At 36.1% G+C, this 15,857-nt stretch overlaps 3 protein-coding genes and 1 long non-coding RNA gene across 5 annotated transcripts; 2 read left to right on the top strand and 2 right to left on the bottom strand.

Annotated features, from left to right (window-relative positions):
- Nucleotides 1-3,782: 3,782 nt before the first annotated feature.
- On the bottom strand, nt 3,783-8,359 carry LOC145233685 (uncharacterized). The gene is made up of 3 exons (XM_080098458.1): nt 8,122-8,359; nt 7,465-7,576; nt 3,783-4,651 (listed from the first exon to the last, which is right to left on the bottom strand). Exons 1-3 carry the CDS (start codon nt 8,348-8,350, stop codon nt 3,967-3,969), a joined length of 1,026 nt encoding a protein of 341 aa, XP_079954584.1. The 5' UTR covers nt 8,351-8,359; the 3' UTR covers nt 3,783-3,966.
- Nucleotides 4,983-6,788, top strand: LOC145233686 (uncharacterized). 2 transcript variants are annotated; one of them, XR_013861163.1, is made up of 7 exons: nt 4,983-5,298; nt 5,381-5,426; nt 5,520-5,654; nt 5,763-5,874; nt 6,054-6,115; nt 6,195-6,318; nt 6,434-6,788. It is a non-coding gene; the product is annotated as an uncharacterized LOC145233686 (long non-coding RNA). The 2 variants fall into 2 exon arrangements; XR_013861162.1 differs by having other exon boundaries at nt 4,985-5,426.
- A 1,112-nt stretch (nt 8,360-9,471) lies between the features above and the next one.
- On the bottom strand, nt 9,472-12,507 carry LOC145233114 (uncharacterized). The gene is made up of 3 exons (XM_080097775.1): nt 11,996-12,507; nt 11,572-11,623; nt 9,472-9,986 (listed from the first exon to the last, which is right to left on the bottom strand). The coding sequence occupies exons 1-3, from the start codon at nt 12,165-12,167 to the stop codon at nt 9,710-9,712; spliced, it is 501 nt and encodes a 166-aa protein (XP_079953901.1). The 5' UTR covers nt 12,168-12,507; the 3' UTR covers nt 9,472-9,709.
- Nucleotides 12,508-12,648: 141 nt separating this feature from the next.
- LOC145233113 (nudC domain-containing protein 3-like) lies at nt 12,649-15,795 on the top strand. The gene is made up of 7 exons (XM_080097774.1): nt 12,649-12,723; nt 12,878-13,100; nt 13,423-13,715; nt 13,923-14,052; nt 14,217-14,369; nt 14,853-15,041; nt 15,601-15,795. The coding sequence occupies exons 2-7, from the start codon at nt 12,897-12,899 to the stop codon at nt 15,709-15,711; spliced, it is 1,080 nt and encodes a 359-aa protein (XP_079953900.1). The 5' UTR covers nt 12,649-12,723; nt 12,878-12,896; the 3' UTR covers nt 15,712-15,795.
- The last annotated feature ends 62 nt before the right edge of the window (nt 15,796-15,857 follow it).

The raw sequence follows: 15,857 nt of genomic DNA, 5'->3' as shown, positions 1-15,857 counted from the left end.
GGGTTGGTATGGTGACTCCAGGAGGAATAATAATAGTGGGTGGAAATGGTATTGGGTTAAATGTCGGAATAGGAAATCCAGGAGGTATAGATGGCAATATAATTGGCCCAAAACCTGGTGGCAATTGAGGAGCAGGAAACACTGGACGCGAACTTAGACTTCCTGGTGGACTGTTGGTTAATTGCGCCACTGTTCCCGAATTACAGTCGTCCGTGTCACAGCAAGCAAATCCGCAGGCCCTGTGGTGTAGCAGAAAAGCAATACAAACAAGTTAGCACTATGTTGACTCTGGGGTTCCTTTAGACTTTAGTTTAGCATCTTATATTAATAATGATAAACAGCTACAATTAAACATGTTTTTGCGTTTTGTTTTAGCACCCCACAGGAAAAAAAACCTTAACGGCAACCTAAAAACGGCAGAACAATGTAAACGTTTGTAAATGAATGGCATGTTTATCAATATTTGTTGAAAAATACTGGCTTACTGACATCGTCACTCACACTATTTTTTGTGCTGAAGTAATTGAACTACAATCGAAGGTACTGCACGATGAGGCTGAACGACATTCTCCATAGACTGCAGTGATATTACCTAAACAAGAAAAAAATATATGGTTGGAACTAGGTGGTTTCTGTTTGTTCCTATCCTAACAACCAAAGAAAAGCGTAAAAAAACAAGGTGTTTTTTCACAAGAATTTTGAAATTTAAATTATTTGTATGTAGTCAGCAATTCTTTTGAAATTTTAAAAATTAAAATATTAGTTTGTATTCAATGCTAAATCTGTCCTTTTTTAAAAAAATGTTGGTGATACGCTTTGCCAAATGCTCGCTGTTACTTAGTTTATTGACGCCCAAAGTTTGTTATTTTTATCAAATCGTACCGTTTCCGCTAGAAGCGCCAGACCCTTCAAAAGTTAGTTCAACGCGTAGACATTCCTGTTTTGTGTTGGCAACCTCTGGGCAAGGTTTTGAAGTAAAGCTGTTGACACCTCCTGCTTCGTTTTGGTAACATTGCAAACATGTGGTGCACTGTACAAACAGTAACTGTACACAAAATACGAGAACCGTTTCAGTAGCTAGATTTGCCATATTTTGATAACACCTGCAAATTGTATTAAAGTTACTTTATTTCCAAATGACAAATTCCGTGTGGCTGTTTTAGCCATTATTCATCGACTTGCCCCCTACTTTTGGAAGTCGAAGGTGCACAGCTTTCTCCGGCTTACTGACAGATTTAGTGGAATCGTGTCCTTACGTTTTCTTTTGTCATATTAAATAATTTAAACTCAATCTCAATTTAACTCTAGGTTGCGTCTCACAGTGTTGCACTCCCTTCGCCGAGCGCTGGTTACTCCACAGGTTTTTATTTCACAGTATGTCCACTTGAACCAAATTAAAAATCTGGCCTCGAAACTTGTACGTGTACTTAGACTGTACAAATAAAGATACCGTTTCTTCCTAGTAAAATAAATTTTAGACCACATTGTGAATCCACACATCTCCAATTATTTTTGGCCAATGCACACCTGCCAGTATATGGATTGTAAAAACATCCAAGCAGTCGGATAGTATTATCAAAACTAGATTAAAAACGGTAATACACACCCATAGCACTCAATAATAACAAGGCCTATCACTGCATTATAGAAGGCATCTTTCGGTGAGTGGTTTATTTTTCTTCTTCACGTTTGTGCACAGGAAATACTTGCAGAGGATAAACATGTAGTGCGTAAGTGTCCGACGGGATAGGGGGCTTATTTGACTGTGTTTAGCTGGTGACTTGCTGCTTCCGGCACAACAGTATTGATCGACAGCATCTTTAGCTAAGAACACTCTGGTTACGATTTTGCAAGGTAACAGCCCACAACATTAATATACTTATTTGTTTCTTTAATTTTTGTGTTACAATCAGTGGTTCGCAAACTGAGATCCGCGGCTCTTAGAGGTCCTCCGCGCGATTTCGGAGGGACCGCGAGGAGCTTAAAGTTACATACAGATTTATAATTTAAAAAGCGATTGACACAAAATCATCAAATCTCATGTAGTGCCCTAAGCCAGGGGAACCTTAACTGTGGAAAAACTTAGGGGGGCGCGGAGAGCAGGACCTATATTACACAAACGACTTCGTGTTATACTCTTTTCCGTTTCAGCTGTTTAACTCGAAATGCAGTTGTTCAAACCGGGGCAATTTCGCAAAACAGTATTCTTGACTGGGCTGTAGATTGTACGGAACTAAATACGTAAATAAAGGACAATGACGTCATTTTGCCTCTGCGGACAATAGGTTTGACACTGAAAACACAGTTAAAGCTGATCACTCTAAATCAGGGGTGTCCAACCCGTGGCCCGCAGGAAGGCTCTGAATGGCCCGAGTGGTATTTTTTGAAATGACTCAAATTATTAACTTAATCGCTTACGTAATTTATGGCGAACTTTCATTACGAAAAATTGGCATTTATTGTTTGCTTTATTTCTTTGCTAATACTGTTTAAGTTACTTTTATTGCGTCACAATACGCATTGTTACACATCACAATTTCTACATTGTTACGTCACAATCTGACTCGTGCTTCAAGAGTCAGTCAGTAATGTTTCTTGGATCATTGAGAGATACATCTGGTATCAGAGACTCGCGCAAAACGCATTTAGCAGTAAAACATCTTCTGCACTCTGCAGTGATATAGATTATGCCAAACAGGAAACAAAAAGCAAGTAACGCTAACAGAACTTTCCAAGAAAGGTTGATATGTGACTTTAAATCCCCTGTAAACTGTAAGATCAGTAATTTCTGACAGCCAGATGGAAAAAACGCTTCGCATTGCTACATCGTCCATCTCACCGAATATTGCCAAACTTGTTGGAGAAAAACAGTGCCAAACTTCACATTGAAATGTCGACGTGTGAAAAAATTTTTGTTGACTTAACTATATCTTGGTATGTTTATTGTTCTTATAACTGTAAACGAGGATAATACACATTTCTAAGATTAGAATTTCGGTGTGAGAGTTTTAATTAGAAATTATAAGACAGCTATTTCTAAGATTCCAAATTAGCAGTAACACTCAAGTGGCCCGCGCGATCATTCACAAACCGCATGTGGCCCTTTGGCCGAAAAGGTTGGACACCCCTGCTCTAAATAAACGTTTACTTTTTTGTATTGTTAGAAGGCTTCCTACTTGTAAAGCAGTGGACTCCGCGTAAAGTAGTTGTGTTTCAATAAATACAACAAACGCATATTGTACACTGTTTATCATATTAACCGTGAAGGGTTGTCAAAAAATTGTGGAAACTAAAAGGGGTCGAGATGGAAAAAGTTTGGGAAGCCCTGCCCTAAGCAACCAACCACCATAGCAATTTTCCAAAGTGTATACCACGAAGATATTCATCGATATGATTGTAATTCCACAGCCAGTTCTGTATTATCGCCCACAATTACTTGCCATTGGTTTATTAAAAACATCTCTACATTGTAGAGCAGTGGTCGGCCACCGCCGGTCCGCAGCCCGGTATACTCGAGGAGTTCGTTACTGGGCCGTATAAGTTTTCAGGTTAAATGCTATTAAACATTTTGCCCGGGCATGATAAACAAATTTAAGCGTTTTTATAGCTATATATTTGTAGTTTTTTTTAAGATCGACCCAGCGATAAAATTCTTGTTTCAAAACCGTCCGCAGTGCAAAAAAGGTTGCCGACCCATGTTGTAGAGTCTACAAGATAGGATGTGGCAAACAAACGACACAACTATATTATCTTTAATCTTTGACAAACCACATTTTTACAAACAAAAACCAGGAAACTTGTATTTTTTTCTTGTTTAAATGTTATGTGCAAGAAGACGCGGTATAAAGTTAGCATCATGTTTGCAAGCGTAATAGCGCAACCATATGTTTATGCGCAAGAAATCTTTGTGCAAATCCACCTACTTATTTTAACCAAGAATTTCCCATTAATATGATGGAAAACCCATCAACAAAAATTGATCACGTACACCTGAGCAACAACAAAAAGTAAAATGTACTCAATATTTTTATGAATAGTGGAAGCAAAACTAGTGGTTGATGTGCCCATGGTAATGTTCATTCCTCCCTGGCTTTGGTTTGGCGTGGTACTGCTACTTCCAGCTGGTACAGTTGTGCTGTTTTGGGTTGTCATTCCTAAGATCGTGGTCAGTAAAACATTTTGGGTAGTGGTCTGTGTGTTGGAAGGTCCTGCTAAACTGGTTGTAGCAGGTGTACTGGTTGTTACCGCTGTGCTCGTTGTGCCAGCAGTACTTGTTGCTGCTGCTGCTGTGGTTGAAGTACCTGCCGCACCTCCATTGACTGTAACAGGAGGTGGGGTTGTAGTTGTCGTCGTCGGAGGGACAACGGATGGTGGTGGGTTAGTTGGTATGGTCAAACCAGGCGGAAAAGTAAAAGTCGGTGGCAGAGTAAATTGAGGCACAGTACCGGTAGGTTGACTTGGAGGAACAAGTGTGATGGGTCCTACCGGAAGAGTAAATCCGGGCGGAAATGTAAAACTCGGAAGGCCAGGAAAACCGCCAGGAAACCCACCAAACTGCGCGGCAGGAGTTGGAGGCAGGACAGCCCCATTCAGATCAGCAACTGTGGCGCTGTTGCAGTTGTCCGTTACGCAGCAGGCGGCTGTGCAAGTCCTTTTGAAATAAAATAACTTAGGTTAACGAAAATGTGTAATTTTACAATTTCGCTTATCTTGAATGGCAGAGCCAATACAACATTCTTATGTATTTTAAGTCTTTTGCCCTATTCTTTAAACATTATATCATACAGGTTGTATGTGGTGCGACTCAGTAGGTTGCACCTGTTCGCACAGTTGTTCTTGGAATAGATGACCTGTGTGAACCATTTGTTTAGAAGTGGTGATGCACTTAAGCTTCGAATTTATTCTGACAAGTTAGCTATTTTTACGAACACCCGGTTTCGGAATAATTTGTTACGATTTGTCCTTTGACTAATACACTACAAAAAACAGTGTGTTGTTTCAACACGCCGGTGTGTTTCAACCACACTAACGGTGTGTTCTAAGAACACGGCAGGTGTGTTGCTACCGCGATAATTGATGTGTATTCGCTTAACGACACGCCGCACGGGACGAACAACACGCCAGGTGTGTCGATTCAAGGTCAAGATCATCCGTTGCAAGTCCAGAAACACAGAACAACACGCCGCCGTGTTGTTTTGTTGCTTTCCTTCTTTCCTTTTGACTTTGAAATCACTCAACCGTAACGGCGGGAACGCACGAAACGGCTGCAAAGTTCTTTTTTTACTTGATTGACTTAAAGTAAGTAAATTGTTAAGAGACTTAATATCAAGGCTAATAGGAGTTAATTGAGTATTAATTGACAAGTTTTAATGTATTCAAGACTTTTGGACAATGTGAACAGGATGGTGGTGCAAATCTCATGAAAGGTTGGTATATTTACAATTTTACATACATTTGTAATTTGTGCATGTATAAAACATATGTTTGTGCATGTTGTAATGGCTTGTTTTTTGTATTAGGCTAGCCTGTTACCAAATGACTGAGTGAAGTGGTTTTCTTGACAACTTGGTATCTCTATCAAGTAGAAGACATACAAAACATGCATTCAAGTGACCTCTATTTGCATTTTTTGCCAAATTATTACAGTTCTGTTGGTAAGTGCTTGAAAGTGGTAAAGAATTTAACTTTCCACAATATCAATTCCTTTATAACAGAACTTTCTGCTTAATGATTACGTATTTCAAGTGTATAATTTGTTGCAGAGTCCTGTACAAAACCTAATGATGCATCTGGCCTTACTGTGCATAACATGGATTATTGAACAACCAAGGGAATTCTTTGATGGAATTAATTCTGTTACAAAGGCAGCATGTGGTAGGCATTAAACCAAATCTTTATGGCTGAGTTGCAAACAAGTAAACATGTATGAGGTAGTTACATTTGAGAAAATACATCTTTTTTCATTATGCAATAGCATATTATCATAGTGTTCTTGTTGATGGATACATTACTTATACATTATACATTGCTTTATATACATTACTTGTTTTTAGACAATCAACATTAAGGGACACTTAATATCACTTGCTACCAGAAATCTTAAGGGACATTTGGTGTGAGTTTAATTGCCTTTTAAGTAATCGGCCTCTTTCTCCAGCATATTTTGAATATATATGGTGTTTACTGTTTTGCAGATGGTAAACGTAACTGATGTTCTCAAAAGTGCCATAGGGGAACCTTTGGATAATCATATGCTGCTGCTTGTTTGTGAAAGGAAATTGCTACAAAAAAAGAAATGTTGTCATCTTTGAAACACAGGTATTTTGATTAGATCCATTAGTAACTCCAACAAACTTTGATTTCATGTAACCTTAACTATTACAATCACATTAACTGGCAGTAATTGTTTAATAACTGGTTATTTACTTTACAGGACCAGTTTGCAACATCGCCTGGTTATCCAAGTGTTGTTGTCAATAAAAATGAAATGAACAGGTTTTCTTTTGGTTTCGATTTTTTATTGTAATACTTGTTATTTTTATTGTAGTGATATTGAACATGCCATGACTGTGCATATGCAATATGCCTTGTTGAGCACATTATAATTATATAATTATGCAGTTGAACTTTTGTTTTGTGTGTATTTTTTACCTGTGTTTTTCCCCCACCGTTACATTCATGCCATAACTTTGTTTCGTTTGTTCTGTTAAACGTTATGTTATGTTTCTTCGATAAATGCGCTATTTCGTTGGTATACGGTACTGTTTACAATAAAATACAAAACGGTATTTGGTGTGTCATGGTTTATAGCTCTAAACAACACGCAACACGCGTGTTGTATGAGTGTGTTCAAACAACACACCAGGTGTGTCGTAAAACTGCAGCTTCAAACAACACGGCAGGCGTGTCGTTAAACAACACACCTCCAAACAACACACCACCTGACAACACGGCTTGGTGTGTCGTGTGTTGTATACGGCTTCAAAATTGGCGTGTTGTTACAACACACCGGCTTTTCTAGTGTACATCCCTGAAAGGTGTTTTTTGCCGAATTGCTCGCTACAGAATCTTTTTAACAGCTCAATAAATAGCATTGCCTTAACTAATATAATTTTCCAAACAGCTTATCCCTCTGACAATTATTCAGTAATTCATTTGCAGGCTAGTGGCAACCATAAAACCCACGAAGCCAAGATTATAAAACAGTACGAAATTACTGACGTAGTAACACCACTGTTTGTTAAAATGTAAAACTTTGGCATAACCGCGGAATATTTGGTTTCAAAGGGAACCAAACTAAGCTGTTTCCGTTCATTACTATATTTATAAGCATATCCTAATATAAACCTATAGGTTTATATTATAATATCAACACATTTAAAACTCACCACTAACCACACTAAGCACCACAGGTACATTTTGCAGTCATTACAAACGCAAAGTTGTTTGTTAGTTATTACTTACTTTATTCCTGTGAAAGGGTTTACATTTTTTAGGGTCTGATCATACGATTTGCAGTCAAGGTTGAGACACTTCGATGCCGCGACGCACTCTCCATAGATCCATTTGTCTTTGTCTGCATACCAAGAAGGTAAAATATTTGCTAACGTTTGTAAACTCACATTATATTACAAAAGAACGATTTAAAGCCGAATAATGAAAATGCAGCTAGTTCTGTTTACATTTTTTGAAACTTGTACGACGGTTCGGTTTGTTTGCTTGTTTCCGCAAATTGGAATATTTTTGAATAAAGCCACGTCGCTACAAAAAATACCGAATGGCCTGGCGCGCCTGACCCATATACAGACATAAAAAACTTAATCGGGATTCGTTCCCGGGAGTATCATGGGTTGGAACCCCGTGAAAAAAAATATCAAAACGCTTTTTTTTGTTCAATTTGTTTTTCGCGAAAAGAACAACGCGTGATTAATAAACTTGTATTTTTTTTAACTTTTAATTACATAAAAGTGGAATTGTTTTTTTCACATTTATAAATTTTATTTGCCAGTTTTAAACTTTAATAACTTTTTCCACACGCTTTTAAGCAATATATCACAATTAGTACAAAGTATGTTGCACTACATTGATTGACCAAAAACACACATTTGTTTTTCCACGTACCTGCTTGACTGACTGCTATCGCCTTGAGAGAAGCTTCCACTCGAAGACACTGCTGCGGTTCACTAGCTAGCGGCGGGCAAGTTCCAGACTCAAACTGGCTAACACTAGGGATGTTTGGTCCTTTGATGTCGCTTCCCACATAGCACTGCAAGCTTTCAGCTCTGTGTGCTAACAACAGCAGCACACATACAGTAAAAAGAGTTTTACACAAAAGTTTTAACTTGTTCATATTTCCTGTAAATCTGAAATATTATGGCATTAGAATTTTTTTATTGCTATGTTATTAAGCTGTATCTACGAATTAGGACATGCTACTATAGATGACTACTATAGACTGAATGTAGCCTTATTTTTGAACGAGATAATTTAACACAGGGACGGATAACAATTACTGCCCAATCCTGTAAATCGTAACTAAGACATAAAAATTTTGCGCTTTGAGCCTCATCGGTATAATACGCCTGCGCAAATGCTAAGTTCGTAAAAAAACAGGTAAAATCATTACAACGATTATATCTTATAGATATATTTTTTGCTCCTTGCAACGACGACCCTTTATTGTTTTAAAAAACAAACTGTTTATTTGTGAAGCCCTAAACTAGTTTCATGTATTCGGTGTCAAGTCAACCACTTACTGCAAACATGTAAAGCATGAAACGTTGTTAATAAACAGTAATGCCCTTACGCAATGTTAAGAAATTAAAATTACGATATCGGCACTTTGTGAAGACGATTATATTTGCACGTCCTTTGTCTTTTTTCTTACAAAGTGGAAATTTCGACGCATGACGTGCGTAAGATAATCGTTTTTAGCATCTTTGCCAAAATTTTAATCCATACGGGTTGGCCGAATCGCTACTTCCGGAGAAAAGGGCATTTGATGCGCTGTAAGAGGCATTAAGGGACCTTAATAGGACGCCACGCTAAGCAGATTTTTGGTTAGTTTATATTAATCAAGCTGCTGTGACGCATCCCTGTTGTTTAATTTTTGTTTGTTGACAAGCTTATACGTGAAGATACTACATTGTAAGCATCTTAAAACGTTTTGCACATTGCATTCTAATGTCACGAACGAGAGTACTAATAGTCAATATACAGCATGTTGCAATATTTGCACACTGCCCCACTACAGCCAAATTTATTTCGTTTGCATATAACTGCCATATGAAAAATGTATTGGAAAAACCAAAAATCCTTAGTCATGTTTGAATATACAAGCCATTTAACTATTTCAATCTTCGCTTCTCTGATGTGTTGTGTGTGTTGTATGGTCAATGTGCTGTGCACCAGACCGAGGCTTGTGACTTCAAATTGACAAACAAGCATAATACAGTAATAATACATGTTCTTAAATTTATTACAAAAATGTAACCCAATAGCAATACAAATCCAAAAAAAATTAGATACACTGATGTGCGTATGTTAGCATTTTGCGAGCGATAACCTCAACCTAACGCCTGTATCAAAGTCATATACAGTCTTATTGTACAAAATTTCGCATGTGACAAAAGAAAACGTAAAAAAATCAATAAATGGTCACACTTGCTACTGCAACATGTAACTTAATTTCAACAAAATTAACAAAAAATTAGAAATATTGATCCACAATTCTTGGAATAGTAAATAGCAACAGAGGCCGAACAATGGCACAAAGTATAGGGTTAGGCACTCGTTTTGCCCTGGTTGTGTGAACCTGATTTGTCAAGGGAATTTGCATCGCTGTATAAATTGAGGATGCAGGAACACCAAGCGTGTGGGTTGATGTTTGTTTGAACTTGTCTGAGGGTGAATGAATCCAACGATTTAGTCGTATACTCGTTTGACAGGCTTGCTCGGTTGTATCGCTGATATTTCGCAGTTCATTTCTAGAAATGTAAAAACACTGCAACTTTAGACAAAGCAATTACTGTAAATTGAGTATATCTTATAGATTTGTTTATTTTTCCCCAGTGGTTTTGTTCACTGCAAACCTTTTGCTGAGAGCACTAAAGGGTAACAATTTAAAATCTCAATCAAAACACGGAGTTTGCTAATAAACATCATTTGTTTATCTTCTATATTTTTTATAATTATATCTTTGTACAACAAGACTACGGTACAAAAAGTTTATTTACTAGTAAATATAAAGCAAACTGTATTTAGGGCTTACAGCTGTCTCCATTTACCCTACGAATGCACTTGTGGGCCAACTATCGGAGACAGTAGTACGTCATAATCACATCTTGTGATTCTAACTTTGAGTAATTGATTGACTTGGACAGGCTAGGTTTGTGCGTGTTGTGGAAGCCGCTTTGTAAGTCGGGTCGGACTTTTCGGGCCGGGTTCGGGCTTAGGTTTCTTAAAAAACGGCTTTATTCGGGCCTGACTTTACATTTGTGTCTGTATTTTTTTGAATAAATTTAACTAGCTAAGTAGCCAGTTGCTTGATCTCACCTAATGTCAAACAACCCGAAGACAGCTGCTTGTTCAGGACCAATTGTCTAGTCTTGTCTATTGTGTTTGTTGTCTTGGTCTTTCCTGAGGCTTCAACGTATAGGCCTGTCAATCAAACTTTTGGGCCTAAAAGGGCTTCTCAAAAACGATTCGGGTTCGGGCCTGGTTTCGGGTATGTGATTTAGAGTTCGGACTATAATTTCAGACCCGTTTACAACTTGGGTGGAAGCTTATCAATGCCGTGGTCGTTATTTTCTGTATGAACGGCATTTTAAGTGTGTTTAGGCTTTGGCAAAATGCACGTTTTGTTTCCTTTCAAAGCCAACCTATTGTTGATACAAGTAAGTGTCACGCTTGTTGACGGGGGTGGAAGTGACGTACGTAATCTACGTAGAATATGACGCAAACGTTTCGTCGCATTATTGTTTACGTTTAATTATGGAAGATACCGATATCACGGTTTATGTGTTCGTGTTTTCAGATGTGGTCAATAAAGTACTTCCTTCCGTGAGTTACGTCAAGCGAAAACTAAGCGTAATCAGCTATTTGTTTGCACAAAATTGCAAATATTTATTTAAAATCGGTTACTACACCACACGCTGCAAGCTAAAATAATAGTTTCGTATCCCATCACAGCTATATGATTCTATCACTGTATTTTATAATATAAACTATTTTAGTGGTGACTACATATTCGAGTATACTTTTTAAGTCTATTTGCAGATATTTTCGCATATAATGCTAGATACGTATACTAGTCGCCTTTTTGTACTGTTAGGTGGTCGATGCACAACCCAATCATACAATAGTTTTATTATTAAAAGTCGTTAAATAGCCCAAATGTAAACGATTATTACGTAATTTTTTTAGAAAGACTGAACTAGACGAACAAGTATGACATACCCAAAGAAACGAAAGAAAAACGTCACCCTACCAAGAAAATAGCTTAAACATCTTTGTAACTTTATTACTTTATTCGTTGTATGCTATAGGCAGTTACATATTTTTTACACTTACTTGAGTTTTTTCATGTGGCGACACCGGCACAAAAATAAAGAAAATCCCTTTTCTGCAAAATAAACGTATACTCGCCAATATGACTCCCATATAATACAAAATGGTGCACACTTAAATTACCAAGTTTGTTACAAATTTTGAAACATCATTGGTTTGAATAGCATCCATGCGCCATAACAATACATACAGGACTAATTAAATTAAGTTGTAAGTTGAGCAAAATACAACAATATTCGAATGTTACATTTTAATATAAAACACAAACGTCAAGTTAAACAGCGTAAAAAGTCGCCTACCAAAAGTTTGTAGCCAACAATTTACGAAAAATTAGGCTATTGAAAAAGTATTTCAAGCAGAGTAATGTAGTAGCCTAATAAAAGTGTAAAAATAAAAGAGTATAAGGCAAACAAAACAGAAAACCAACCCCCTTCCCAAGGACAAAGCATAGTCCTACCGCTGCAAGTTAAATTTCCATTAGTGGGTAACGTAGTTCTGGTGTTTGAAAATGTCCAAGGCTCTCTAACTGTGTTAAAGTACATCAATTTAACCCAGTTTATTGCCAATACCCACACGCAAACAAATCGCCAAACTTTCATGTTTTACCTTTCGGATCTGTGAAGTTCGACAGCAAAATTGGAACAAATATTTGCTTGGTCATCGCGGAAATACTATAATTGTCTTTCCTGGAGTGGGGTCAGTGTGTAAATAAAGTTCGTAAACACAGAGCTCTAATTATGGGCTTGACGTTACCACAATAATAAACAAAGCGATCATTTTCTGTTCTATGACGTATTATGCATTTATGCCGTTACTGTTTTTTTTACGAATTACGTAGTTGGGTCACAGCATTCTTGCAGAAAGACAAATATTTTGTGAGAAAACTGGTGACCGACTCTTGATTTTCTGTTCGATACTTCGAAAAATAAAACGATACGATTCTCGAAAAAAATGGTGATTTTTTTTAAAAAGCTATTGATATTATTAGCAATATTTTTGTTTGCAATTTGTAATTTACATTTTTCCTTGTGTGTTAAACCATGGTTATTTCCCTACTTCAGAATTTACGTTTCTGTTGATGAAACTGGAAAAAGTAACAACCAGTGGCACTGGCTGAAACATTTTGCCTCGGGCGATGTGGTTTTAATTCGTTGTGTACGTTTGGTAACACTCACTCATTTATTATATGATAAGTTTCTGTTTAATGAAAATACGAAGTATTTACCTTACTTATCTGAACATGTCGTGTAGTTGAGTAAAGTTATCAGTGTATTTTGTTCCAAAATATATTATGATTTATGTTTTACAGCTTTTTAAGAGCTGCAGAGATGGCTTCAACTGCCAGTCCAAAAATGTTGCAAGCATATGATAACACCCTTTTAGGCATTTTGCAAAATGAAGCTGGATTAGAGCCATTTTTAGATGTTGTGTTTGGGTTTCTGAGTCGACGGACTGATTTTTATCAAATAATGACAGAACCAAAGCAAAGATATGGATTTCCTGTTGGAGTTGCAGAGAAATTAGTTGAAAAGGTAAAGATTATTAAATTCATTTATCGGATATTAAAGTGCATTAAAATGAAAAACAATGTGGTATGTAAGTGATTGTAAATTTTTGTTCAATTAAGGATTTAAAAGTCTGAAAAGCTTTTTTAGATCCTAAATCCCAATTAAAAGTTAAGTCTTATACATACTGCAATAGAGTATGCATGTATTTAATAAATAGTGCAGTTAGGTCTTCTTGAATGCCCTAGTTAATTAGTGTACACTTAAAACAAAATTAGTCTTTAGATTAATTATGTGACTTGACTTTATTGGGTGTGACAAATGCCCAAAACATGATGTATGCTATTAGTATTTCAGAAAATATCAAAGTGTGGTTGTCGAGGCTCAATCAAAAGCTATGGAAAAGAAAAAACAAACTGAGGAAGAAAAAAAACCAAAATCTTGTGAAGTAACCCCAACACAAGATGATGGTGAACCTGTAAAAAGCTCTAAAAGTCAAGATGCCCCAAACAGTTCGAAAGAAATCAACAAAGATGAACAAATAGCTCAGATATCTGCTGACGTGAAGAATGAAAACAAACCATCAAACAATGTAGAGACTGAAAACAAAGCGCCAACTACTAATGAAGATGGTTCTTTAAAGTAAATCATATACATTATTACACATATTTTTATTTCTTTTATACATATTGTTATTAGGCAATTATTGAATGACAACTTTAACAGATTGTAATTAGATTTTGGTGCTTTGGGCATGTACCTCATACTTTTCCTTTAGGCATGTACTTTCCTTTTTTTAATACATATGAATGTGGATACACATGTTTATTCATCACTGCTTTTTTTAAGTCAAGCTGCATTTCAAAACAATCCTGACAGCTATAATGGAGCAATGTTAGACAAATACAGTTGGTCACAAAACTATGATGATGTTGATGTAAAAATTCCTGTGAACAAATCAGTTATCAAAGGAAAACAGGTATGAGATATGAGATCTATTAACACATAAAATTGATAAAAACGTAATGCATTCATGATATTTAAAAAAATATATCAATAACATTCTGATTATTGTTTCCAGTGTTAGTGCTGTGGAGCCATATAGTCTAGATTTTTTTTCTACATAACTTTTGTTGTTGAAAGGTAAAAGTTGACATAAAAAGAAAACATCTTTCTGTACAAGTACTGGTGAATCAAGGTGATGAAAGTATGACAACGATTATTAACAGCGATTTGCAACATGAAGTTAACAAGGAAGAAAGCATGTGGTCATTAGAATGTGGGAAAAGCATAATAGTAGGTTTCATTGTGACTATTTTTACAGACTAAACACAATAAAGGTTAATATTTTGTATTTAAATCTTATATCATTTGTTAGATTGCATTTGTAATATAAAATATCAAAACTTAGCTTCAGCGCATTTGTTTGTTTAATTTTTATTTTTAGTGGGCTGACATTATGGTTACAATGAATGTACCATAAAGCTGTTTGTCATATGACATGTCTGTTGAATCTTTTATTTGATTTGACTTGGGGATTTCAACCCATCAGGCTCCAATGGGTCACAGCAATTGCCTCAAAAATTTGTTTTAACACAAGTGCTCATAGCAAGATTGAAGGCAGAAAAAAACAAGGTTTAAAAATTTTTCCACATCACAGTGGTTGAAAAACAATGACAACAACATTTATATGAAACATATACAGTTGCTTATTTCTAGTAATAAATGCAGTTATTTTCTAGTAATAATGAAGTTTTACTCTGTTTGTATGTTCTGTAGATAACACTTACCAAAGACAAGAGTATTTGGTGGACTAAACTTCTGGAAGGTGATGAAGAAATTGATATTCAAAAAATATGTCCAGAGCGCTCAATGGCTGATATGGATGAGGAAGAGAAAGCAGTAATTGACAAATTAAAATTTGACGAAAATCAAAAACGAATGGGGTTACCACAAAGTCATGAAATGGTACGTTGAAAGGAGTCCAAATTGTAATGGACAGATAACAGCATAGTGGAATCAGTTACAACAAATACAAAATGTTGCCCTTGCACAATTTATTGCTTTGAAACAAAAGTTGGCAAAAAAATAACCACAAGGTTAAAAAGACTCCGACTTCACCTGTTAAAAGTGTGACTTTTACAAAACATCTAAAAATTGTTTGTAATATGTACTCCCTATAATTGTTTTATAATTATTTATGACTATTTTTTAAGCATTTCCCACCAATTTAAAAACTGATTCAAAGTGACATTTTAAATGTCACTTGTTTCATCAGTCAAAAATGCCTACTACAGGTTTTTCTAATATACAACTTTGGTAGTGGCAAAAATGAATACTAAACAAGTTTCCATTTCTAACTACTATATGATACTATTGAAACAGTTCAAAGTACTGAAAAAAATAAATAGGTGTCCATTTTTAAACAAAAACCTGCCTAAAAATGAAAGACATCAATGCGTTTTCATGATTTTAAACTGTTGGACACAACCTTTTGTAACCAAATCTTTTTCTAATTTGTTTTCAGAAAGTGCATGAAATGTTAAAAAAAGGCTGGAATGTGGACGGTTCACCCTTTAAAGGACAACAATTTGATCCCAAGATGTTTAATATTTCCCCTGGATCTGTTGGACAGTGAATCAAACCAGACCATCTTAACGTTGTTAATATTTTTGGAATGCAATATTTTATGTGAGATTTTCAATAAAATCAAAAGTCAGTGGCCCCAGTGTCAGGTCATGTTTTTGGCAACATTTGTTTTGTGTCCGATAATCACAAAACGTA

This window comes from Phallusia mammillata, chromosome 6 (genome assembly GCF_965637545.1).
Source record: "Phallusia mammillata chromosome 6, kaPhaMamm4.hap1.1, whole genome shotgun sequence".
Taxonomy (NCBI): domain Eukaryota; kingdom Metazoa; phylum Chordata; class Ascidiacea; order Phlebobranchia; family Ascidiidae; genus Phallusia; species Phallusia mammillata.
The sequence above is the reverse complement of the archived record's forward strand: the minus strand, read 5'-3'. Positions and strand labels throughout refer to the sequence as shown.

Coding starts and splice junctions, on each gene's coding strand:
- LOC145233685 (XM_080098458.1), bottom strand. CDS start 8,350: ATGAACAAGTTAAAACTTTTGTGTAAAACTCTTTTTACTGTATGTGTG. Junction 7,577..8,121: donor GATAGCAGTCAGTCAAGCAG/GTACGTGGAAAA, acceptor CTTGGTATGCAG/ACAAAGACAAATGGATCTAT. Junction 4,652..7,464: donor AACCCTTTCACAGGAATAAA/GTAAGTAATAAC, acceptor TTATTTCAAAAG/GACTTGCACAGCCGCCTGCT.
- LOC145233114 (XM_080097775.1), bottom strand. CDS start 12,167: ATGAAAGTTTGGCGATTTGTTTGCGTGTGGGTATTGGCAATAAACTGG. Junction 11,624..11,995: donor GCTTTGTCCTTGGGAAGGGG/GTTGGTTTTCTG, acceptor TTTATTTTGCAG/AAAAGGGATTTTCTTTATTT. Junction 9,987..11,571: donor CGCCACATGAAAAAACTCAA/GTAAGTGTAAAA, acceptor TTACATTTCTAG/AAATGAACTGCGAAATATCA.
- LOC145233113 (XM_080097774.1), top strand. CDS start 12,897: ATGGCTTCAACTGCCAGTCCAAAAATGTTGCAAGCATATGATAACACC. Junction 13,101..13,422: donor CAGAGAAATTAGTTGAAAAG/GTAAAGATTATT, acceptor GTATGCTATTAG/TATTTCAGAAAATATCAAAG. Junction 15,042..15,600: donor TACCACAAAGTCATGAAATG/GTACGTTGAAAG, acceptor ATTTGTTTTCAG/AAAGTGCATGAAATGTTAAA.